This window comes from Pongo abelii, chromosome 7 (genome assembly GCF_028885655.2).
Source record: "Pongo abelii isolate AG06213 chromosome 7, NHGRI_mPonAbe1-v2.0_pri, whole genome shotgun sequence".
NCBI lineage: Eukaryota > Metazoa > Chordata > Mammalia > Primates > Hominidae > Pongo > Pongo abelii.
The window spans coordinates 117,586,085-117,613,031 of NC_071992.2; the positions used below are offsets into that span (position 1 = coordinate 117,586,085).

General features: G+C 40.7%; 1 protein-coding gene across 3 annotated transcripts in view; it reads left to right on the top strand.

Moving 5' to 3' along the window:
• GRHL2 (grainyhead like transcription factor 2) overlaps positions 1 to 26,947 on the top strand; it is a 176,513-nt gene that overhangs the window by 127,974 nt on the left and 21,592 nt on the right. For all 3 annotated transcript variants that reach the window (XM_024251472.3, XM_054518706.2, XM_054518705.2), the window contains exons 10-13: positions 10,214 to 10,301; positions 10,807 to 10,946; positions 15,430 to 15,461; positions 22,682 to 22,776. In XM_024251472.3, coding sequence (XP_024107240.1) covers positions 10,214 to 10,301; positions 10,807 to 10,946; positions 15,430 to 15,461; positions 22,682 to 22,776 — 355 coding nt within the window. The remainder of the gene's footprint in view (positions 1 to 10,213; positions 10,302 to 10,806; positions 10,947 to 15,429; positions 15,462 to 22,681; positions 22,777 to 26,947) is intronic.

A 26,947-nucleotide genomic window follows, 5' to 3' on the forward strand; every position in this document is an offset into this window, starting at 1 on the left:
AAAATGTGAACAGCAAAACTTAAAACCCTATGATTAGGTGACAGGAGATCCTCACAAATCCTAAATATGAATGAGACCAAGCATCAATAATTTCAAAACCTGTGTGATATCAGCATTTGTGAGGGAAAATAATGGGGCCACTTGATAGTCAAAGAACAGGAAACCTACAAAGTTGTCCAAAGTACTCACTGGTAAGTGAAGTGGGCTGTCTCAGGACAGCATGTGAGACTCGGGTGGGAGGGTACAGATCTAGTGGATTCTAATTTGCCAGTGAGTGCAAGAGGACTGAGCATTGAAATGTTTTGGGCTGTATGAATTCTGAGAAGTCAGAAACTAAAGTTCCCTTCTAAGACAAAATCCTGCTTTGGAGAAAAAAAATAATTATCAGAGTAAAGTCTAAGCTGAGTTGAAAAAAAAAAGGTGAAAAGGAAAGAGGTCAAAATAAAAATGAAGAGGAAGATGGGACGGGATACAGAGTAGGCAGATCTCAGAAAATCTGACTATATTTGTATCACTTTGTGAACACACCAGATGGGGATCCTGGGAGCCATGAAGCTAGAAGAAATCCTGGCTCACTCATTTCACTTGAAAATGACCAACAGAAAAGAAAAAGCAGTTGAATCCCATACAATGTTTCATGAAAAAAGAGATTAAGATCAGACTGACTTCCCTATGAATGATGAATGCCTATCAAAAAGACAGGCCCACAAAACAGGTGAAAACTATAGCCTAACATTTCAAAATAAGCTAAATGAAAGTAAGGAAATAATGGAAGTTATGAAGATCAATGTAAATCACAATTTGAAAAAATCAACTTGAGATGTGTAGAAAATAGAATGACTTGAGGAGAGATGAGATGGAACTCAAGGAATTTAGAGATAAAAGATTAAAATAGATTAGAATTAAACACTATGCTATAAGCAACACAAGAGTAAATAAATATAAAAGATAATGCTCTAAGAAAACAAGCTGGAAAACAATAAAATTGTTAAAATCAGAGGAAATGAAAGAGGTGTGAGAGAAAGTACAGATATAGAAGAAAAGTAAAGAAGATGTAATATAGGCCAGGTGTGTGGCTCACACCTGTAATTCCAGCACTTTGGGAGGCCAAAGTGGAAGGATCACATGAGTCCAGGAGTTCGAGACCAGCTTAGGCAACAAAGCAAGACCCCTGTCTCTACAAAAAAATGTAAAAATTAGCCAGGTTCAGTGATGCATGTGTGTAGTTCTAGGTACTCAGGAGGCTGAAGCAGGAGGATTGCTTGAGTCCAGGAGCTTGAGGTTACGGGGACCTATGCTTCAGCCTGGGTGACAGAGCAAGACCCTATCTAAAAAAAATAAAATCCAATATACATATAGTAGGAATCTTTGAGGAAAAATAAGTGGGAGGATGGAAATACTAAAAATACATTGCCTTAAATATGAATTTAAATACATATGCTCTAAGGAAAACTTTAAACAGAAAGCATATGTATTTAAACAGCCCACCACCCACTGGGAAAATTGATCCAGTATAACCAATACAAAATAGTTAAGCTATTGGACTTTTTGAAAAAAGAAAATAATATTCTTTGGGCATCTAAGTAAATAAAATAAATATTAAATCACTTATAAGGAAAATGTGATTATCAACCTTTTCAACAGCAACACCTTGTCAGAAGACAATGATATTTAAGGTAATCAGGTAAAGAAAATGTGAGCCAAGGATTTTATACACAGCCAAATTGACTTTGAAGTATAAAGACTGCAGGCACAAATGAAATAAACAAACCCCCCAAATCCAGAGAATATTTCTTCTTGGGGACTCTAGTAGTGAACAAACTTTAGACAAGCAATATTACTGTAAGGACATTGATAAAACAATGGGTGGTAAGCATTCAGGATCTATTTACCTGTAGATCTAATTCTAAATGATGGTGGAGACAGTGTGACAGTATATTCTGACAAGGTAGACATCGTACAATGATTCTAAAATTGGGAAGGATAGGAAGGGTATATGAGAAATAAAATAAGTTGACTCACTGCTTATAGAGATTAACTGTAAGTGAAAGGATACTACTTCATATTAGATGCTGCGAAGAGAGAGGAACAGGGAGAAGATATTAGTAGCCAGTTCACTATTGCCCATCAACTCTTTTTTAAAATTATTTTTCCATAAGTTAGTGGAGTACAGGTAGTATTTGGTTACATGAATAAGCTCCTTAGTGGTGATTTGTGAGATTTTGGTGTGCCCATCACCCGAGCAGTACACACTGCACCACATTTGTAGTCTTTTATCCCTCAATCACCTCCCACTTTTCCCCAGAAGTCCCCAAAGTCCATTGTATCATTCTTATGCCTTTGGGTCCTCATAGTTTACCTCCCACATATCAGTGAGAACATATGATGTTTGATTTTCCATTCCTGAGTTACATCACTTAGAGTAATAGTCTCCAATCTTATCCAGGTCACTGCAAATGCTGTTAATTCAGCCCATCACTCTCAAAGGTGCTGCAGTCAGTTGTATTAAAGGTCTATGTACTGTTAACATGTCTGAGAGTTCTGGTTTAGCAGTGGCAGGAGAAAGCAGAGATGGTCAGGAAAACAGAAAGAAAACACGTTAACAAGAACTGCATAGGGGTTAGGGACATGCGGCATAGCAGTAAATATCCCTAAAGTCTCAACGGCCTTTGAGGCCATGATGATTTCAGTTAATGCCAATTATCCAGCCATCAGAGCAGCACAGCAATCAGTAGGACAGTTTCCATGACACTGGTAGGACAGTGGGACAGTACACAGTAGAACAGTTTAGGACAGTTCAGAGTACACAGTAGGACAGTTCACAGTACACTGTAGGACAGTACATAGTAGGACAGTTTCCGTGACACTGGTAGGACAGTAGGACAGTACACAGTAGAACAGTGTAGGACAGTTCAGAGTACACAGTAGGACAGTTCACAGTAAGACAGTTCACAGTACACAGTAGGACAGTACACAGTAGAACAGTGTAGGACAGTTCAGAGTACACAGTAGGACAGTTCACAGTACACAGTAGGACAGTACACAGTAGAAGAGTTCACAGTACACAGTAGGGCAGTACACAGTAGGACAGTTTACAGTACACAGTAGGACAGTTCACAGTACACAGTAGGGCAGTACACAGTAGAACAGTTCACAGTACACAGTAGGACAGTTTACAGTACACAGTAGGACAGTACACAGTAGGACAGTTCACGGTAGGACAGTACACAGTACGACAGTACATAGTAGGACAGTTTCCATGACACAGCAATTAGTAGGACAGTTTCCAAGACAGTAGAGAAGTTTCCATGACAGTTTCCAGAGGCCTGTTAAATCAATAGACACAGTTGTATAGAAATGGTGAAATATCAAAGCTACAGACAGCATAAACAATTTGCCCAGAGACACACAGTGAGAATGCAGAGTAGTTAGATGCAAATCTAGGCCTGATTTCAAACTCATTCTCCTGGAATTGATAAATAACTTTATACATAAAATACCGAAATGACAACTGGCAATTCAAAACCTCAACAAAGAGCCAAGGTAGGCTTTAGAAACAAAACCAAACCAAAAAAATCAGCTTATGTCTTTAATTCAGCATATTAAATATTAAGAAAACATTTTCAGATGATGTACAACAGATAATTTTTTAAAGCACAAATAAGGAAGCATTTAAATAATTTGAATTCCCTTACTTTATTTCAGATATTCCAGGAGAGATTGTAGAATCCCCCTCCATGAATCCCCTTCTTGGAAATAAAGAATAAAGTTAGAGATGAAGAGAAAGAGGGGGAAGAATTAAATAGAGGAACCTGGCAATCCATTCATATTCACTTTGGTAGTTGGAAATGAAAGTGAGAGAGAGGGCTTAAGGAGTCTCCTAAAATTATTTTACATTATAGTGTTAATATAATAAATAATAAGAAAAACAAAGAATAAAAGCATGCAGAATGTACAGAGAAGGTTATATTGTTGTTCACCTATGTCCTAGAATGAGAGGGACTATAAGACACTAAGAGGGCAGAGACCATTATTGATTGATTATACCTTTTGTTTGAAAATATTTTTATACATTTTCATTCAGTTATTTTAAACTATAAAAGGGAGAGGGCGAAAAAGGATTGTATGGATTTTTCCAAAGCAGTTGTTTCCTGAAGTCATGTTAAGAGGGTACTCTGTGGCAAGGAAAGAAATGGTTGGGAGAACCACTTATTTGTGTGAACATGTTTGTAAATATGCATAAAAACTGGGAAGTACTATGTCAACAAATACCTTGCCAATCAGAAAGTAGGTGGCATTTCCAATAGCTCCTATTTTATGTATCAGTCTAGTAAATATCAGTGCTAAGTAAAAGAAAATGGTTGGAAAATGTTGAGTAAATGATAAGCATTTATTCCAAGTAGGTAGTGACGTCAAGAGGTTCTAGCAGGTGGTTACACATCCTGATATTAAGGGTTGGAGTCGGGGGTGTCAGGAAAATCATAAGGAAGAAATCTCACGGGTCCTGCAGGGTGTATTCATCATAATTACTGTCAATTTCTTTAACAAACTAGACCTGAAATCTTTTGCTGTAAATTGTCATCATTTTTGCAGCTCTAATTTCAAAATCCAGGTAAAACTAATTCCTGGGAGATTAAAAAGAGATATTAAAGTTTAATTTTTATACTTTTCAAATGGGTGTGTAAATACAAATGCCCACTTTGACTTATCCTTTCAGGCAAAAGAGTTGAGGGCTATTCCATTTTAAAGCCATACATTTTCTCATCACAGTCGGTAGTTTTCAAGAGATAGAATTCTGCACTATTTACAGTTCTCCAGCTTGATTTCTAATTAATCAATTAATTAATCAATTCTAATTAATCTCACACCTATGAGACTGCAGATGAAAATAAAGGGCTTCCCTAACCATTCTTGGTATTAAGATACTTCTATTGAAATGCATGTGTTAATACATTTTAAAAATTCAGAATCTGTTTATATAGCTACATATATAGATACCTATGTGCATATCTTTATGCTAACATTAAATTCTTTCACAATCTTTCGTGAAGGTTTTGTATTACTGCAAACAATAGCTACATATTGTGGAAAAACAGAGAAATAAAGCCACATTCTTAAAATACATGTAGAGGAGCAACTTAAGTGTTAAATAAAAAACAAAGACAGCCATCACCTCTCAAGTGGTGGCAAAAATGATCACAATATTGGCAGGAATTTTTCAGATACATTTTCCAAATTTAACACTCTATAGTGAACATTTAGATGGAGGGAATTATTTTCAAATGACAAATTTAGTATTTGTAGCAAATTATTCTCCTCTGGAAGAACTAGACTTTTGCACTTTAATAACAGTAGAAAGAATATTTTCTAAAAGTCTCAGGTCACAAAGAATCATAGGAAGAGGTGGAATACTTGGAAGGTCTTGCTCAAGGAATGTTTTCTTTACTTTAATGGAGTGTATCGAAGCTTCCTGGGGTCACTGTGAAGTCAAAAGCTTTGTTCTAGAAATAAGAATTGTGGTTCTCTTGAGTGGATACTATCAAAATTGTTTTGTCATGCTGATAGCTGGGCATTCTGGGCAGGAATTTTCTTTCGTAGAAGGGCCACCATCTGCTGTATAGATACTCTATGTTTTATGTTAATTCTTTGGGTTTGGCATATGAAAGAATGCCTGAAAAATAAGCAGGTGATTTTGCTAAAATTCTACATTGAACATACAAGCTTACCTCATTTTACTGTGCTTTGCTTTATTATGTTTCACAGAAAACAAGTTTTTACAAATGGAAGGTTTGTGACAACCCTGTATCGATCAAGTCTGTCAGCTCCATTTTGCCAACAGCATGTGTTCGTGTCTCTGTGTCACATTTTGGTGATTCTCTCAACATTTCAAACATTTTCATTATTATTATATCTGTCATGTTAATTTGTGATCAATGATCATTGGTGTTACTATTGTAATTGTTTTGGGGCACCTCCAACTGCACCCATATAAGATGGTGAACTTAATTGATCAGTGTTGTGTGTGTTCTGATTGCTCCACCAACCAGCCGTTCCCTAGTCTCTCTCCCTCTCTTCCTTTGGTCTTCCTATTGCCTGAGACACAACCATATGAAACCAAGCCAATGAATAAACCTACAATGGCCCCTGAGTGTTCAAGTGAAAGGAACAATTGCATCTCTCTCACTTTAATCAGAAGCTAGGAATAATTAAGCTTAGGGAGGAAGGCATATCAAAAGCTGACACAGGCCAAGAACTGGGCCTCTTATATCGGTTAGCCAAGATGCGAATGCAAAGGAAAAGTTCTTGGAGGAAATTAAAAGTGCTACTCCAGTGAACACACAAATGATAAGAAAGTGAAACTGCCCTACTGCTGTTGTGGAGAAAGGTTTAGTGGTCTGGATAGAAGATTAAATCAGCCACAACATTCCCTTAGGCTAAAGCCTAATCCAGAGCAAGGCCCTAACTCTTTTCAACTCTATGAAGGCTGAGACAGATGAGGAAGCTGCAGAAGAAAAGTTTGAAGCTAGCAGAGATCACTTCATAACATTCAAGCAAAGAAACCATCTCCATAACATAAATGTGCAAGATTAAACAGCAAGTGCTGATGTAGAAGCTGCAGCAAGTTGTGCAGAAGATGTAACTAAGATCATTGATGAAGGTGGCTATACTAAACAATAGATTTTCATTGTAGAACAAAACAGCCTTCTATTGGGAGATGTCACCTAGGACTTTCATAGCTAGAGAGAAGTCAATGCCTGGCTTTGAAGCCTCAAAGGAGAGGCTGACTTTCTCGTTAGGGGCTAATGCAGCTGCTGTCTTTAAGTTGAAGTCAGTGCTCATTTACCATTCCAAAAATCCTAGGGTCCTTAAGAATCTTGCTATATCTAGTCTGCTTGTGCTCTGTAAACAAAACAACAAAGCCTGGATGACAGCTTATGTATTTTTGGTGGGCTTCATTTTAAGCCCACTGTTGAGACCCACTGCTCAGGAAAAAAAGATCCGTTTTAATTGACAGTGTTCCCAGTCACCCAAGAGCTCTGATGGAGATGTACAAAAAGATTAATATTGTCTTCATGCCTGCTAACACAACAACATCCATTCTGAAGCCCATGGATCGAGGAATAATTTTGATTTTCCAGTCTTTTTATTTAAGAAATATGTTTTGTAAGGCTGTTGCTGGTGTAGAGAGTGATTCCACTGATGGTTCTGGGCAAAGTAAGTTGAAGGCCTTTTGGAAAGAATTCACCATTTTAGACACCATTAAAAACATTCATGATTCATGGGAGGAGGTCAAAATATTAACATTAACAGGAGTTTGGAAGAAGTTGATTCCAGCCCTCATGGATGACTTTGAGGTGTTCAATACTTCAGTAGAGGAAGTAACTGCAGATGTGGTGGAAATAGCAAGACTAGAACTAGAAGTGGAGCCTAAAGATGTGATTGAATTGCTGCAATCTCATAAGAAAACTTGAACATATGAGGAGTTGCATCTTATGGATGAGCAAAGAAAGTGAGATAGAATCTACTACTAGTGAAGAAGCTATGAACATTGTTGGAATGACAACAAAGAATTTAGAATATTACATAAACTTAGTTGATAAAGCAGCAGCAGTGCTTGGGAGGATTGATTCCAGTTTTGAAAGAAGTCCTACTGTGGGTAAAGTGCTATCAAACAGCATCACGTGTTACAGAGAAATCTTTCCTGAAAGGAAGAGTTAATTGATGCATCAAACTTCATTTTTGCCTTATTGTAAGAAATTGTTACAGCAACCCCAACCTTCAGCAACCCCCACCCTGACCAGTCAGCAGCTATTAACATCAAGGTAAGACCATCTATTAGCAAAAAGATTACAACTTGCTAAAGCCTCAGTGTGTATTTTTTTTTTAGCAATGAAGTATTTTTAAGTTAAGGTATATACATTTTTTAGACATAATGCTATTGTACACTTGATATACTATAGTATAGTGCAAACATAACCTCTCTATGCACTGGGGAACAAAAAAAAGTGTGGCTCTTTTTATTTCAATATTTGTTTTTTTTTATGGGGGTCTGGAACTGAACCCACAGTACCTCTGAGGTATGCTTGTATATAAATCTTGAAACAGATTAATTCTTGTCCCTTTCCTCATAAATAGTATAAAATAAAACATTAACTCAGAAATCAAATTCCTTGACCCAACTTGGGGTGTTTCTGGGGCAACTATAATTTATACAGGTTAACAAATATCTAAATTTTATTTATATTAAATGTTATATTGTATAGAGTCCCAAGCACATAGAGAAATGCCTTACATGAACCCAAGAAAAAAATAGTTCCTATTACAGACTTTAGTATGTTGAAGAACCCCTTTGCTTATGTTTCACATCCAATTGAAGATTGTATCTGCGCATTTAACACTTCATTTTTTGAAAATATGTTTTCTAGCACAAAGCTGTACAAAACCTTTATATATCATGAAAAGACTTCCCAAGCAGATAGTTTTATATTTTATGCCCATTTTGCTGTGAATTTCCATGATCTGCAAGTGTCAATGACAATTCAAAACCTCATATGAAGCGCTATAAAATTCCCCCCTTTGGTAGTAGGTAAGATAATTATTCCATTTGGTAGTTTTTAAAATACAAAAATGCATATTTAAATGATCTGGTTAAAATATTAAGCTATTTCAATTCTATTATGTAAAGCTCTTAGAAATTCCCTGGCACAGAGTTAGCTATTATTACTCATTCTCCAAAAATTAGTTTAAAAGCCATAAGCCATCTCTTTTGTGAAGCCTTCATTGACCATAAATTCTCACTGTGTCATGGCATCTTGCTGGCCAGAATTGGGAATCTGCTTTTCTACAAAAGCCAATTTGATAAGCAAAAAATATATCTCATTGTTTTATAATAATTCAAACCATTTGTGTGTCTTTTTCTGTGAATTGCCTATTTCATGACTCTTGTCCATTTTTCTATTAGTATGTTAGCTGTTTTTAAAATTTGAATCATTATTTATATATTAAGGATTTGACATTTTATGTGATATTTTATTGCAAGTATTTTTGCCAACTTGTCCTTTGTCTTTTAATTGATTTGTTTGCATACAGAAGGATTACATTTTTATATTGTTAAATCTATCTGTTTTGTATGTGATGATTTGGGGACAATTTCCGAAGGGTGAAAGGTTGCTGGCCATTCTGTGCATTACTGCTCCCTAAATATGCCACCACAATGGGCAAGAACTGTAAATGTGAATCTGAAACTTAGGGAAGGAGTTTAGGTTGGAGATGTTGATCAGAGTGTCACCTGCCTAGTGCCTTGTGAAAACAAAGATACAGATTAATTCTTCCACAGCAAGAGTAGAGATAGAGCAAGGAAAAGGAACCCATGTTGGAATGTCTATATTTGGGGGATAAGGAGAAGAAAATGAGTTAGCAAAGCTCATATAGAGAAATAACCAAAGAGAAGAGATAGGGCATCATTACAGGCCAGGAAGTAAAGAGATACAAGGTGGTGGTCAATTGGTTAAGTAGGATGCGATTTGGCAATTTGGCAAGAGGAGCCCATGAAAAAACCAAATTGCAAGAACAGAGGAGCAAAAAGGAGTTTAATAGACTAAACATTTTTCTATTTGGTTGAATGAGCACCATCTCTAAGAACATATGGAAATATTAAAACAAAAACAAAAACCATACTTACATGTACAAAGTGGTCCTACATCTTGTGTGGTTTCCTTATGGCTTCTTTCCTTTCCACCACTGTAATAATTTTGTAAAGCTTAAAAGGAAAGCAAAGGAAACATTTTATAGGGAATTCACACTTTAAAGCCCTCTCCGTGCCTAGGAATAAATTTAATGGGTCAATGATTCATCTTCTGACATTTTATTATAATCACTAAAGTCACTTAATGGATTTCACTGGTTTAGGGAACTGGGTTGATTCTTTCCATATGGATTCAAAACTGAATTTCTTTAAATAGGAAGGATACCAAAAAAGGAGAGAAAATCTGGGAGAGGCGGGATCCCTCACAGGTCACAGATGTGATATAGACTTATGAGTGGTCTTGGCTTTCAGAGCCAAAGCCCAACCTTGCCAGAGGAATGAAAATGGGGCTGCTTGGTTTCCTCCTCCCCTGTATTGTTTCATATCCTCATGACTTATGTGTGACATGACTTTTGCATGCTCTGCTAATATGCCTGGCATTGGCTGTGTTTGTTTTTTTCGTATCAGGGAGCAGAAAGAAAAATCCGAGATGAAGAGCGGAAGCAGAACAGGAAGAAAGGGAAAGGCCAGGCCTCCCAAACTCAATGCAACAGCTGTAAGTTTCACTGAGACTAATGTTGCTTTCTAAAGACTCCAGGTGGGCTGTGTCCACTGGGGGAACAGGTGGAAGAAGTGGGTTGCAGGTAAAACTACATACATGCAAGGCATGGTTTGCTTTCCCCTGGCAGTGGAGACAGGGTGATTGATTATCCCTGTGAAAAGCAAATAGAATCACATGAGCACAGTGTGTTTGAGCTAGGAAGGACTTTGTAATGATGTGGAGACCAGCATCCTCCTTCTGCATACAAGGAATCTTGGGTGCATGAAGGGACAGGAGGGTGTGAGGGGCTCAAGCTTCACCTCAGCAGTGCTCACTTGAAATCTACGCTCCTGTTGGTTTTGCTGGGATGAGGTGGTGGGAGGTGTTAAAGTGTGTTCACATCTATGGTATTCAGAAAGCTTCATATGAGAAAATCGTGGACTTTAAGACTAGGACTTACAGTTGAGAGTTCTTAGTCATATATGACTCTCTCATTTATGAGTTTTGTGATCCCATCCAGCCTCTGATGGGAAGTTGGCTGCCATACCTTTACAGAAGAAGAGTGACATCACCTACTTCAAAACCATGCCTGATCTCCACTCACAGCCAGTTCTCTTCATACCTGATGTTCACTTTGCAAACCTGCAGAGGACCGGACAGGTATGACCTACCAGCTAACGCCCACCTCCCATCCATCCACAGGGCAAGTAGGGCTTTAAGATAGAAGCATTTCAGACAGTGTTGACCTTAAAAATAACTTACCTTCCATTCACTAGAGAAAAAGTCAATGTCATTCCCTATAGTAAATGCATTTTTATAGAAAGGAATGTCTCAGGAGAGGAAACTAAGTCGAAGAGGAGAGTAAGCTGATATTAGTTGACAAAGCGTGGAAGAGGAAGAAAGTGAAAAGGCTGATAACCTGTAAGAAGTTTTGTTCTGTCAACTTTGTCATGGCCGCGATTATCCTGACACAATAGAGCTCCACCTAATGGTGGGAAGTTGAACTGCACCTATAACTGCATAAAGTTGCACAAGGGGAAAGTCTCAGCTTAAATAAAACTCATTCAACAAATTTTCGCTTAGTAAATAAAAAGTTCCCATTTAATAGGTAAATCATTTCACATCAAAAGAAAAATGAGGTTGTAGACAAGCCCCCTTAAAAAAATTCCTGTCTTCTAGTTATATCTACAAGTGAAACGAAAGATCTCAAACTAACATAAATGTCCAATAATTAACTCATTATGGTAGCTCAAGTTGATGGAATATTAGGCAGTCACTAAAATTTTAATTATGGAAACTACATAGCAACATGGGACCTAGTTATGATAATGTTCAGTGGAAAAAAATGTAGAATAGTAATTTGTGTTCATATTATGATCCCAAAGATATAACTGAATTTGAAGGGAGCAAGAAAAATTGCAACACTTTTTACGGGGTTATGAGATATAGCTGATTTTTTCTTTTTATTTTTAGTATTATTTCTGTTATGTGATAAACAAAAAATTGTGTGAAAAAAGAAAAAAAATTATTTCCTTAGCATTAACCAGAATTGTTTTTCACCAAATCAATTGGGTTTTAATGAATTTTTGTATCAACTAGTTTTCTGTTAAACCCAAAGTCCTTTGAGGAAACATCTGTTTTGAGAAATAGGAGCATACTGACACATTTAAGGTTTTCTTCCATTCTAAGCATGCAAACACTCAATGGAATTGACCTTGATGTAGAAAGAGAAATTACTACTGGCTTTACTTTCTCTTTTGGATGTATTTTGTCCCCCAGTATTCTATGTTCTTTTATTAGATTCATGAGACAGAGCAACTCTACAACCACGGCTTTTTTGTTGTTATTCATGACCCAACATGGTAATAAAATGCCTATAGCTGTTTCTTAAAACACATTAACACTAAAAACCCATTTAACATTTTCATCCAGTCTTACTTGTTGGATAAGAACAAGGACACAAAGTAGGGAGGAAGAATTTTATAATTTATCAAGATAAGCATGCCAGTACCTATTTTTTTTTTTTAATTCCCAAGACCATGGTGATGATTTGTGTCTGCACTGTCTGTGCCCCATGGGATTTTATGGGGCTATCCACACCTTCCAGAAGAAGGGATAGTTGAGTTAAATTGTTCTTATTGCTTAGTTTACTGTCATGTCTCTGGCCTCAGTTCCATGTCAAAGCTGGCAACCTGACCTGTTCTCTTGGCAAGATTTCTCCAAAATATACAAAGTGTAAATTAATCTGAAGAGGAAAAGTGGCCTTACCTGGCTGCTCCTGACTGTCAGTCCACTGACCTCTCCTGCCCCTGGGTGTCATGAGCCCGGCTGTCAGCCTGAGGTGGAATCAGTAGGAAAAGTGCAGACTTTTCAGTCTGTTGGTTTCAGCATTTGCCAGGCAGTCCAATCAGCAACCCCCTGTATATCTGGAGGCCTTCCTCAGAGCTCTCAGGCTTTTCCCATGGCCTTGGATTTGGAGATGAGGGGGTCAATTAAGAAGCCTGCCCTGAGCTTCTGGCAACAAAGGAACACACTCAGCTGTCCCTAGAACAACCTGTGACTATCCTGTGGTTGATCAGCTGGCTTAGCTGAAGGAAAGGAGCTTGGACAGTGGCTAGGGACTTTCAGACTGCCTTTTCTCAAAAAAGCTAGATGCCTGGGAGATCTTTCCAAAGACAGGAGGGAAGAGGCAGTGCCATGGCCTTAGATTTGGGGATGGAGCAAAGATTGGCTAACTTTGACCTGCAAAACAAGAGCCAGCAGTGGCAAGTCAATGGATATGGCTGGTTTCCCTTAAGTGGGTAGAAAGAGAAAGGTGAGCAAGAGAGACACAAGGATTGGTGTGCATCTCAGAAACCACTGCAGTCCTGAGACATGCTAAAATTAGCTGCATTGCAGTTGTGCACAACTGCAGGGCCAGCAGCCCTGTGATTCTCATGGCCAGTGAGGCACCCTCAAGCAATGCTGAAGCTATGGGGCAGCAGTCCTTGTTCACTCAAGGACATGACTTGGGGAGTGGGTATTTCACTGTCAGGCCACCTGCCCCCCACCCCTCTGATTATCTCATTGATTCACTTGTGGATTGAAATATTCTTCAGACACTTATCAAAACTAGTATGAAGGAATAAATCCAATGTGCAGGTGCTACGGAGCCCTTCAGTCTCATTCACCTGATATTGAAGCCCTGATATTCAGGCTGTTTATGTCTGGATGCCTTTAAAGGTAATGAGATTAGGTGATATTGGAAAAAATGGTGGGATGCAGCGGCATCATCTTTTTAGATAATATCTATGTTGCAGGCATCAGCCTTCCCCAAAGCACTTGAACCCAAGGAGGACTCCTCTCTTCTCTCACACACTCAAAACCATCTCTTGTACTGTTGTTTGTAAAAAAACTTTTCCCACATCATAGGAGTTCTTGATAAGGATTCGGATTCCTGAGTTCCATCCTTCATCTTTTGAGTTAAAATTCCCCAAGTGAGTTCCAGGAATTTTTATTTATGATAAAGTCTCCAGATATTTCTATGCACTCTAAAGTTTGAAAAACATGCTCTAAAAATTAAGTTAGTGCAATGGGCCCAACAGCTGACATGGAAGAAATAGTGGGTCTTTATGGGCAAAGAGGAGAAATGACAAAGAAGGGACAGTGATAGGACAGTGATGTAGAGGCCATTCAGGAGGGTGGGAAAACACCTAACAGAAGGCTGCTTCCATCTTTGAGTCACCAACCAACTTTGCAAAGGCCAGCAGTCAGGCCAGATAGATACACTATGCCATGTTTAAAGAAAGCAGCAAAACACAAGCCAACATGGGGAACTTTATCAAAGTAATCCAGTTGCATGGCCAGTGGAATGCCCCAGCCTCCTTCACTTAGGTGGGTTACTCTATATTCATTAAATTAGGCAGTCCTATTCCTAGTACATCCCAGTGACAGTTTCTCTGAATGCCACACTGAGACTTGTGGTGGGGAGAAAAAACTTACCTCCACTGTTTTCTGTTTAAGAAGAAACTAAGTAAACAATACAACAACAGCCATTAAAAAATTAAGAGGAAAAATTCCTGTAGAAATCTGAGCTAATGACTAGAATGACTCATTCCCAGAGAGTTCCAGGTAACCAGTCTTGTTTTATAACTACGTCTAGGCTTGGCAGCATCCCAGGAACTGCCAAGAGCCTTTGAGAAGGTTTGCAGGGAGGTTGTCTATCTGGACACAGCTATTTCTCACCCAGGCAGGGGCAGGGACAGTGACTAATATACTAGAATCAGAGGCTACTTTTGAGTTAATATGTAAATGTCTGATACTAACTCAGGTATTATTCTTCACTCAAACACAACAGTCCTGACACACACAGATAAAGATGACAATTGACCCACAATTAATGTTTACAGATAATTTGGTCAAGAGGACATATATGCACAGCAGATGCCCTCTGGATTTCTCCCATGGTTCCATAAAATAATAAGGATGCTTCATAATTTCTTTAATCTGATTCTGCCTTCTGCCATGCCAACTACCTAAAGTCTGTCTTTGGAGATCTTCCTTCTGGCCAGGAACACCTTCCAGAGCTAAATGACCTTGCCTGGCCTAAAGACTGTTGACTCCTAAATTTCTGCGGTTGCGGGATGCCAGGATACCCCGGGCCCCTTTGGGGAGTCAGTAGACAGGCCTAGTTACTGTCACACTGCCCTCTTACCCCACTCTCCATCTCCCATTTGGTCCACAGGCAAGCTGACTCCAGACACTGTGCTACACAGGGGGCAGGAAAGGACCCACCCTGCAAAGCCAGAGCCTTTGTAAACAATGGATTTTAGATCCTGCCAAAATGTCTCCTTAATGTCAAGAGTAAGATTTGGCTTAATGCCATAGTTAATCTAATCAGACTGACTTTAGCTAGAAATAATCAGATTTCCGATTTTATTTTATTAAAATCTAGGAATTAACCCCATGGAGATTATAAGGAGGTTAAATATGCATTTCCTTAGAAATACACACACACACACACACACACCCCCCATCATTAAACAGATTAGTCTTTTGCCTTTTTTAAGAGACAGTTTATGCCTTAGGAAAGTCTGTACATCACGTAATATTTTTTCCATTTCTTGTCTCTGACCTACAGTAAGCCTATTGTTTTGTTCCACAGGTGTATTACAACACGGATGATGAACGAGAAGGGTAAGACACTCGGTTCTTTCATTTCAACACTCCAAGTCAGCGCATGTCAGTGGTAATGGCTCTTCCAGCACTGGGTAACCCTAGGCAGGACGTGAAACCCTCCTCTCACCTCAGGACTCAGAGCTGAGAGACGCTTGATTCTGGGGACCATCTGGGAGGGAGGCTGGGGGCTGGAGGAATGAATAGCTTTCTACTTCCAGGATTCTTTCCCTACCCGCTTCCTCGCTAAGACCCACCCCTTTGAATAACTAGCTGTTTTTCTAAGGGACCTATCCCTTCCATTCCATCCTTTCATCAATAATCCAGTTGGTAAATCTTCTCAGGAGTCCTTTTTACCTATTGTTTGGCCCCAACACAAGATCAAGATGAGCTTGAGGCAAGAGTCAAGGATGACAGCCTACCCTACTTCCAGTACTGCCTGGGATGCACACACAACTCTCAAAGCCCTCTCCCTGAGAAGTTAGCCTGGCAGGCCAGTAGTGAGGGTGATTTGAATACCAATTGGACTGAGAGCCTTTTCATTTATAGGTAATAGACAGTCACAGAGACTCCCAATGTCTCCACATCCTGAATGTAGTCCTGCAGGATTTTAGGAGCAGCCAGATCTTCAGAGTGCTTTCTATCCATTAATTCAGTTTGTAGACTCAGAATTTTAGGGCCAAAAAGAAACCTTAAGGTCATTTAGCTGACCTCCTCTCGTAGATGATGGTAACAGCTATACCACCTCTTTGACAAGCAGTCAGCCATTTTCTACATGAAAATTCCCAGTGATGGAGAGTTCATGTGTGTGAGATAGCTCATCATACTATTGGACGATTCCAGTTCGTAGGGAGTTCTTTTGTCTGTTGAGCTGATGTCTACCTTCTTTTGACTTCTACCCGTTGGCCTTAGTTCTGCTCTCTGAATGTCTCATCTTCCCTCGTCATTCAAACATCCCCTTCCTCCCTACAACTGTTCTTGGTAAAATATAGTTTTACTTCTCAACATCTTAATTTCCCTCCAAGGTATACTACTAAATTTGTTAGTAGTGTCCTTAAAATTGGCTGGGTCAGAATAAATATATGTTCTGAACCACATAAGTTGCAGATTATATTGGGAGATTTCTTCTTAGGACCTGGATGCTATTTTATACTCAGAGCAATCTAGAACTACATGCATTTTCAATAGCTACTTTATGTTCTTGGTTGCATTACCTGTGTGTCACTAAAATCTTTAGATCTTTTTCCTTCAAACTACAGTTAAACCAGGGCTTCCCTATTCTTATATAATTAATATATTTACTTGCAAACATTTCACAGTTGGCAAATTGGAGCAGATATTGCTGAGTTTATTCCTAGAGCAGAGGTTGGCAAACTACAGCCAGAGGATCAAATCAGGCCCACCGCCTATTTTAGTATAGTCTGCAAACTACAAATGGTTTTTACATTTTTTCAATGGTTGAAAAGAATTCAAAAGAAGAATAATATTGCATGACATGTGAAAATTAAATAAAATCCAAGTGTCCTTAAGTAAAGTGCTACTGGAAACAGCTGTGTCAATTCATTTATGTATTGTCTGTGGCTTCTTTGCTGCTACAGCAGCAGAGTTGAGTAGTTACAACAGAGACCATATGGCCTGCAAAGTCTAAATATTTATTGCCTGCCCCTTTACAGAAAAAGTTTGCCACCTTCTATCCTAAAAGATAGAAAATCTCAAAGGAGTCCAATGATTCCCTAGCTGATGAGGAGCAGAACCTCATCCAGGACTTAACCTCTAAATTCTGAGTTCTAAATTTTCTAAATACCTAATTAGACTGTTCTTTTTATCTTGGCACATAGATAATACATTCCCAGTGGTTAGAATGAACATAAATGACTAGCACTGTCAATTCTAATCAGCAATTCTCACGTTTAATGAGACACAATATGGTGTCAGAGAAACAACATTGACTCTGAGCTCAGGAAGCCCAAGTTCCACTCCTGGACTGCCACCTACCAGTGTGAAGCCTTGGGCCAGCTCCTTGATCTCTGGGCTTTGGTTTCCTTAATTTGACATTGAGGATCTTGCATAAGATCTCGAAGATTCCATCCAACAGTAACATGCTATTGTTCTCATGGGAAAACTTAGTATTATGAGTGAGAAGAGCCTGAGATCCTGAATGCTCCTTGATGTGCAGGCCTCAGTTGTAAATCTGTCTCACCTCAAACTGTCCTTCCTTGCAAGCTGACTGCAGTTAGATGGCCATCGACCTACTTGTAACTCCATTGGTTTGACTTCTCTGTGTTGGCTCACCCTGTGTTACTGTACAAACTTGAGGCCCAAGGTCTGCATCTTTTGCTCTTACACATCTCACTAGAGTTTGAATGAGTGACATGAACAGCGTTGGAACCAGAGTGTTAAGACATGGTAGGTGTGTGGCTATTGTGATGTGTAAAAGTAATAATTAACATTACTGGATACCTTGGCTAGGCACTGTGCTAAGTGCTTTATGCATGAACTCATTGAATTCCCCCAGATTTCCCATGACTCCCATTTTATAATGAGGACACTGAGGCTTCAAGAGATTAGGAGACTTGTTCAAAGACACACAGCTGGTAAGTGATAGAGGCAGGATTTAAACCTGGGTCTCGCTGCATTTCCCATCACTGGCTTTTAGCCATGATGCTTTACTGTCTAGCCCTCTTAATTCTTGACCTGTGGCTACAAAGCAGGTATTGAGAGACAGACCTTCCCTGAGATAACTTTCCGGCCTTGACAAAGGCACACCCTTGGTTCATTCCTTGGAGTGTAGGACCTAGATTGTGACAAGCCCAGATGAGTGTGTCTGGCAGAGGGGAGCAGATCTGAGGCCACCATATGTGTTCATCTAGCCCTAAGGAGTGCCAGCTTCACTGGTATTTGTACAGCTTCCGTCAGGACTGCTCATTGGCCACGTTCTTTCCTCTCCCTGCCACGTTCTTTCCTCTCCCTGCCACGTTGATTAATACTCACATAAATTAATGCTCACATTAGTGTTCAAGTATGCAAATGAGTGCTTAAAATCATCACTCACACAATGACCAGACTGAGGATATAACACACAAGAGCCCCTCTCCTGGTAACCCCACAATCATGCAGATGTGTTGACTTCTCTGCATTACCAGTCTGGTAGGCAGGGGATATGACAGTTAGAAACAGTCTTTCAGACAGCAGTTCTCAACACCAGGTCCCTTGCTGCACAATCGAATCACCTGGGGGTTTAAAAAATATCATGCCAGTCAGCCACAATTTGAATCTGGTTTTGATCTTAGAAGTTCTTAACTTAAAATAACAATCTTTTAGAGTCTCAGTTTTCTCGTCTAAAAATAGCAGGATAATAGCCACCTGCTAGCGTTATTATAAGCATTAATGTATAGAATGTCCTGACACATGGAATTTGATTTTTTTTTTAAATCACAGCTATTGTTATTGTTAAGATTCCTATTCAGGCCATGAAAAAAATGATACTTAATTGAGACATGGAAGAGAGGGAGATAGAGATGAAAAGAAAGAACAAGCCAAACAAATAATTTTCTGTAGAGAATGGTCCTTTAATGTGGAATTTATGGATGTCTCTTATGGAGAAAGAGGGGCAGGCTTTAAACTCACCTGAAATAATATGCAAGTTGATATGCAAATAGCATGCATGATGATAAATTCTATCTCCATTACTTCTGGAGATCTGGTCTTCATCTACATCTGACCTCTGGTTTCTTGGAAACCCCTCTTGCCCTGATCCTCTGTCCCCAGTAGGCCCCGCTGAGGTCCTCTTTTTCCAGCTTGCAGCAAGGTCCCTTCAAGTCAAGCAGCTTTGTGGCTTCTACACTGCATTTGGGGCACTAGGATCCTTGGTAAGGTTGGGTGATCATGTGTTCAGAGGTCAGTGGTTTCTCTTCAAGATCTTACCATTTCCAGGCTGCTTGGGATGCTCAGACCTCAACTCTCTCCAAGAATTTATTTTCTCCCATGCTTCTTAAAGGCACACCACATACCATTATCTCCCTTGGAACCACCATGTATAATCTCGTCAATGGTTTTTCAAGTCTTCTTGGCTGGAACATTGGTTTGCCACAAGCTATAACATTTTACCAGGAAACAGAAATATCTGTATTACCTTTGAAAATGAGTCCTCTGGGGCCTACTGACCTAGTTATGACTTGCAATTTTGAGCTCATAATTCAGTAATAGTTACTAAATCTATGTTGTGTGTTTTTTGTTTGTTTTTGTTTGTTTACTGATTCTCTCAAATGATTTATGTTAAACATCTTAAACTAGCATTGATTAAAGTCATTTTGGGCTAAGTTCTTCCCCAAAGAGTAATTCGTTGAAAATAAATGGATTCAGACCCTACTTCATAATGTGAAAGACTTTGTGCAGATTTGAATATAAGATGACCTCTTTTCTGAGGACAACATGGACAAGGGGCTTCCATTTAGGTAGGGCATTCATGGTAACAGCATACATAGGCCACAAGCAGAGTTGAGAAATAGGCAAACTACATCTCCGTGGTGCCTGCAACCCCATTCTTTCCTCTTCTTGAGCACCTCCTCAGTAGGCAAACAATGCCTAGTGAAGTTGACCCTGGCAGGTAGACTGCAACATTGCCTTTTACAGGTATGGCCAGAGATCCGTGGTTCAGACCTGACACCTTCCCACTGTTTTTCTGATGAAACTTAACACTACCTTTATACCTCAGGGACTTGATTTCCCTGAGTTGATCCTACAAGGTAATGGCTGAATGTGCTGCCAGGCCTAGAATCATTCTACCTAATAACCACCACATTGTTCCAGGGAGATGGAAATTGATGTCAGAGAAAGCACCCTTTTCTTGCTCTCCAGTCCTTTTGCGGTACATTTATCCCTCAGTATCTGTGGAAGATTGGCCTCAGGACCTCCCACGGATACCAAAATTTACAGACTGAAGAGTCTCTTTTATAAAATGGCATAGTATTTGTCTATAACTGATACACATCCTCCCTTAAATCATCTCTAGATTATTTATAATATCTAATCCTATGCAAATTCTGTGTAAGTAATTGATATACTGTATTGTTTTGGGACTAATGATAAGGAAAAAAAGTCTGTACGTGTCCAGTACAGATGCAAATTTTTTCTGAATTTTTTTATTGTGGTTGGTTGAAGCTATGGATGTGGAACCCACAGTTACAGAGGGCAGGCTGCCATTGGACTGGGCATCAGGAGACCTGAAATTTGCTTTCTTCATCTGTCAAATGGGGCAGTCATATCTGCCCTTCTTTTCTTGCCTTGCTTTGAAAACAAATGAAACAGTTGAATCTGAGTCACATAAACTTATTCACTCCTACTGAGTTTATAGATTTGAAAGTGTGAAAAAGTATTTTTGAACTCCCAAAAGAAATGTGGTTTATCCAAGATGTTATTTTAATGGCAGTTTGTCATGGTTCAGAACAGGGTGCTATCAAAAGTCAGTAGAACTGGAAAAATATAAATAAATCTTGCTTGGTGAAAAAGAAAGTCACTAGCTTAGGAACCCTCACACAGCATGATGGAGTGTCTGGTGATATTTCAGGCTATTTACCTATTATTAACCTACTAGTCACTGACTGCTGTGAATGGGTTTTTTAATCTTCTAGCCCTGAGGCCATGGTCACTTCAGTCCCAAGACGTGACACAGTAACATGACCTGCTTTTATGACAAGGTAGTAAGAGGAAGGCAGAGGGAACACTGCCCTAAAAACTTTAATAAGTTACCACCTTCAGCTGGGATCTGGGTTTTAAGTTTTTCTCTAGTCGTTTCCATAGTTTGACTTACTAGGAAATAAATTAAGAGGATGCTGACACTGAAGAGCATTTCTCATACCCTTCCTCGTTATCTTAGGGTTATTGAATAGCTTTATCATGAGATTGCTCCCTCAAAGGTGCTTCTCTGAACAGCCTGTTTCACATATTAGTTGCATTGCCCTGCATTTGACACTTAACTCGTTGTACATTTTGTCATCACTGAAATGGGATACAATTTTCTTAACAGCCTCCTTTTAAATATAAGGAGACTGAGGCCCAAGAAAGTTGAGGAACTGGTCCAGGCTCCTACAGCAAATTGTAAGGCAGGGATTTAAACCAAGGTAATGTGGTCTCAGAATTCCTGTCTTAACAGTTCTGCTGAGCTACTCATCTGGCATTTCTTCACGTGCCTGGTCCCTGGAGGCTTGGGCCTTAATCCTGAATATTGAAATCGCAAAAGATCAAAAGCCCTGAAGTCTAAAATCCCTCACGTCATATTTTTGGGATTTCAACATTCAGGATCATGGCATCTGGGATTGTGTCTTTCGGGATTGTGATCAGCAGCGGGTCCCAGGAATCTTCAGAGACACCAAACATTTCTAAAAACTGCATCTGTTCCCTTGAAGGTTTGAAAAACAGTAAGATTCCATTTGGGGACATTTTCTCAGTATCAATGACTTCTATCCTCTTAGTTTCTGTTTCTCTCAAAAAAAAAAGAAAAAAAAAAATTCCTCCCCTTGCTTAGGGTACCCGGGAGACTAAGCAAGGGCAGCGACTGTGGGAGGAAATGCAGAAACATCAGAACCCGCCGAGCTGGGGACATGCAAGACCTCAGCACCACAGGCCTCTGGGAAAGGGGACTGCAGACCTCTCCCGAGAAGGAGCAGAGGCCTGGGCAGCCAAAGTCTGGGTGTCTAAGGAACTTCCACCACTGCAGTCTCATCTGCTGCAGCCAGAGGGAGAGGCAGAATGGCAGGAAAGCCACGTTACAGAACTCATGTCAGGCTCACAGCATTTCCAGATTTCTCTGCTGTTTCCCCAAGGGGGCTGGCAAAAGGGGGCAGGCCACTCAGGCCTCAGCTGGTTGGGAGGGGCTGATGTGACTTGGACACCATATGGACGCCAGGGATTTACTTCTCCCCAGCCCCAATCTTGAGCAGAAAGAAGGGATAGGTGTAGGACAGAGTGGGTAAAACCCACTTTTGAAGTCTCACCTTTGTGGATCCGTATTCCGCAGTGGGAAGCATGTGTTAGGTCCACGCCCTAAAGATAGTGGTGTGTGTGCTGCTTCAGACAGGGATTGCTTGGGACCTGCAAGGGGAAGAAGGAGGTTGGTGAGTAGATCCAGTTACGGAGCATAGGGATGGTATAAGCAAAGGAAAAGATAGAAACTGACACATACGTGAACGTGTGTTTTGACACCTTGCTGGTTTTACTTAAGGATTTCTGCTTATCTTTTCTAGAGGCAGTGTCCTTGTTAAACGGATGTTCAGGCCCATGGAAGAGGAGTTTGGTCCAGTGCCTTCAAAGCAGATGAAAGAAGAAGGGACAAAGCGAGGTATCTCTCCTGCTGGGGCATGCCCTCTCAGAAGGGATGCGGGGTGTCTCTCCCAAGAAGAGTTTGCAGCCCTCTTGCCCAGGCCCCCATGGCTCTGTACCAGCCTGGTGACTTTCTCTTCACACAGGAAGTCCACAGGTTTCTCCTTTGCTTTAAACTCTGTCCTTTCAACACCTTAAGAAAACATTTGTTATTCCTGGGTGCTGGTTCTTTCCTTTGCCTTGGGAGAACGTAATGAATAAACAGACTCATCCAGCAGCAAGGTACAAAGTTAAGAATGAAACTGTTGCTGCGTGTGTGTGACAGTCATACCTCATAAGAACTAGTGACTGAGCCTCGTTTGATACATGCAAACAATTCATCTCACCCAAATAAATGAGCCTCAGGTTTCTGTGGCATCACCACTTACTCATTTTCTCCCAGTCAAAGGTCTTACTCTGCTTCACCAAGAAGGTAAGAAACAAAGCTTGACTGTGTCCATGTCTTGCCCAGCATGTCAATGCCATACAGGATTCCATGCCCTTCCTCGGAGTAAGAGGAAAGCGTGTGGGTGCACATTCCCCCCAGTATCCTGCTGCAGCCAACACTGAGGCTTCTAGAGACCCAAGACCTAGCCAGTACTGGAATTTTTTTTGTTTGTTTGTTTGTTTGTTTGTTTTTGAGACAGGGTCTTGCTTTGTCACCCAGGGGGTAGTGCAGTAACACGATCACGGCTCACTGCAGTGTCTACCTGATGAATTTCAGCTATCCTCCCACCTCAGCCTCCTGAGTAGCTGGGACTACAGGCATGCACCACCATGTCTGGCTAATCTGTCTAATGTTTTGTAGAGACGAGGTCTCAATATGTTGCCCAGGTCTCAAACTCCTGAGCTCAAGCTATCCTCCTGCCTCAGTCTGCCAGCAGTACAGATTTTTTTTTTTTTTTTTTTTTTTTTTTGACAAAGTCTTGCTCTGTTGCCAGGCTAAAGTGCAGTGGCGGGATCTCGGCTCACTGCAACCTCCACCTCCTGGGTTCAAGCGACTCTCCTGCCTCGGCCTCCCAAGTAGCTGGGACTATAGGTGCACGCCACCACGCCCAGCTAATTTTTGTATTTTTAGTAGAGACGGGGTTTCACAATTTTGGCCAGGATGGTCTCGATCTCTCGACCTTGTGATCCGCCCGCCTTGGCCTCCCGAAGTTCTGCACGGACTTTTAATGAGTCAGTTCACCATGTTAAATATGCCCGCCATCAGCATAGGCTTGAGTACTTTGTTATTGAGAAATTTTATTTTTTTCCTGTTTGTTGTAATGGGATTTGCATTGTGGTCAAGAGAACCCCTCTGTAGCCTGCCACAGCCACCTGCAGTTCTGTGACCTTGGAGAGGTTCCTCACACTTCTGCTCCTCGGCGTCCTCATCTGTAAAAAGGAGATGGCAGGAGTGCCTACCTCATAGAGCTGTGTGAGGACTGAGGAGTTAATACCTGGGAGACGCTTCAGGCAGGCACCTCCCACATAGGCAGCACTCCGTGTTCGCTGTTGTAACTGTTAGTTTTATTATTAGTAACTAGTTAAGTGATATTATCATAACTGTGGATAAGTAATTAGTGCCTCAGAATGGAAACAGCATAAATTCATAAATGCTACATTAGAAACATTTAAAGGTTTACAAAAATTTCTTAAAAAAAATTTTTTTTTGAGACAGAGCCTCATTGTCACCCAGGCTGGAGTGCAGTGGCGTGACTTCAGCTCACTGCAGCCTCTGCCTTCCATGCTCAGGCGATCCTCCCACCTCAGCCTCCTGAGTAGCTGGGACCGCAGGCACATGCCACCATGCCTGGCTAAGTTTTTGGTAGAGATGGGGTTTCACCATGTTGTCTAGGCTGGTCTCAAACTCCTGAGCTCAAGCAATCTGCCCACCTCAGCCTTCCAAAGTGCTGGGATTACAGGTGTTAGCCACCATGCCCAGCCAAACCTTTAACAAAATTTCTGATTTCACAAACTCGCCATCAAATATTCCAGTACATTTGAACTTCATTCTTGGATGGCTTTTCTATAAAGCCAGGGCAGAACATGGAAATCAGGCATCACAGAATCACACAGACAAAACTAATTATGGCTAGCCTTCATACAGAGTGCTTGGAGGTTAATCCAAAGACTGTTTTTCAGATTATTTTGAGATTGTGAAACCAGCACAAAAATTGCCACTAGAAATTGTACTGGGCTGTGGCCTTTGAAACATCTGAATCATAGACACATGAGGGCGCTGTAACCTTCCAGCAATAATGGGCACTTTCCTCGGGAGTGATTTTTCTTTGAAAAAGGTCAGTGGGGTTACTGGGCCCCTTGCTTGGGGCATCCACTGAGCTGGTCTTTGACAAGAAGGGGAATGAGGCTCAATGACTTTGCCTATTTGTTTATTTGTTAGAAGTTCTCCAAGAGAGAGAATGAACATAATTATTACCAATGGCATGATTATTGGTTTTGCCTTTGTGGCAGGGTGTCTGGGTAGGAGTCCCTTGGGGGCTGCCCATGTGGCCGCCTGCCTTTGGCTGCACAATGTCTGGGATGCATGATGGTTGTTCTTGTGACTATCAGCAGAGTGATTATTTCAGTTGTTCTGCCACAGACACAGAGTAATGAAAGCTGGCTCCCTGGGAAAGCTGTGGGGGTGGACTGTGAGCCCAGCACACCTCGTGAGTTGCTGTCAACAGGCCCAGCAGGGGAACGGTGGAGCTGCCCTGCCTGGTGCCACTCCGAGGCCCATCAACGCGGCTCCCTTTAACACTTTCCAGCCACACCTGAAGCAAGAAGAGCAGCCATATCATTTCAAAGACCACGATTTCAAAAGAAGAGATTTGTAAATCCAGTGGAAGCAGTACTCATAATAGAAAGTGGTTTGGGGGACAAGGCATGGTGGCTCATGCCTATAATCCCAGCACTTTGGGAGGCTGAGGCGGGTGGATCACTTGAAGCCAGGAGTTCGAGACCAGCCTGGCCTACATGGTGAAACCCCCTCTCTACTAAAAATACAAAAACTTAGTCCGGTGTGGTGGCACATGCCTGTAATCCCAGCTACTCAGGAGGCTGAGGCATGAGACTCACTTGAACCTGGGAGGCAGAGGTTGCAGTGAGCTGAGATCATGCCACTGTACTCCAGCCTCGGTGACAGCGAGACTGTCTCAAAGAAAAAGAATATAGTTTGGGGGTCAGCCTGCTGGAAATTACTTTTTTTTTTCCTGTTGGGGGCTGCAGAGAGAATTATAGACTGTTTACCTGCAGCAGCAATCAATGGCTTTTTTCCTTGACTTTAATTTTCCTTATCTGGGTGTAACTAAGATCCTGTATTCTAATTATTTTTCCTTGTACCGCTAACATTGAGTCCTCTTATAATAGCCATTAGATCATTAGATTATTTTAGCTGAAATGAAGGCTATAAAATATTCCTTCCAAAGAACTAAATTTGGAAATCTTTGGAGACACATTCTATTTATTTAATTGGTGTTTTACTTTTATATTTGGTAAAGAGAAGAGACTCGGCAATACTTGTTCATTATTTTCTTTTTCTTTTTTTCATACACTAACTGAACATCCACTGGCTGCAGAAAGGAAATGCACACAGAAGGCACATGTACCCGTGTAGACTTGGCCTTTGTGAAGCAACCAGCTTTAATGAAGTCCCCCTGTGATTGGGAGGAGGGGGAGGAGGGGTGGGAGTTTGGATGAGAGCTGATTTCATTTTCTAGCTTCAACTTTGTTCTTCTGGTTGATAGCTCTGTTGGTATCTGAGTGTCGCTGGTACCCAGAGTTGGCAGGGTTTTTTGACCTGTGCATTTTCCCTAGATGGCCATGGGGCTTCAGCCTTAACCTTCTTCTTTCTGTCTGAAGGAAGAATCAGAGGCCACATCACTGGGAGGAGGGAGACCACTCAATGGGGATGAGGGTGGCCTCTGAATGACAGTTCCAAGTTTATTCTGGGAGCTGAGCTGCAACACAACTGCTGTAAGGATGGGGACAGGCAGAAAAGGCAACGGTGGCAGAAGGAACATCAGTCAGCAGCTGTCACGTCTGTGGGACCCTGGGGGACTGTCTCAGCCTCTCTGAGCCTCAGTGTGCACATCTTTAAAGATAGTCAAGACTTCCCTATCATCTCTCGTACTCTACGTTCTCAAATTCAGAATGTTATTTTGCAG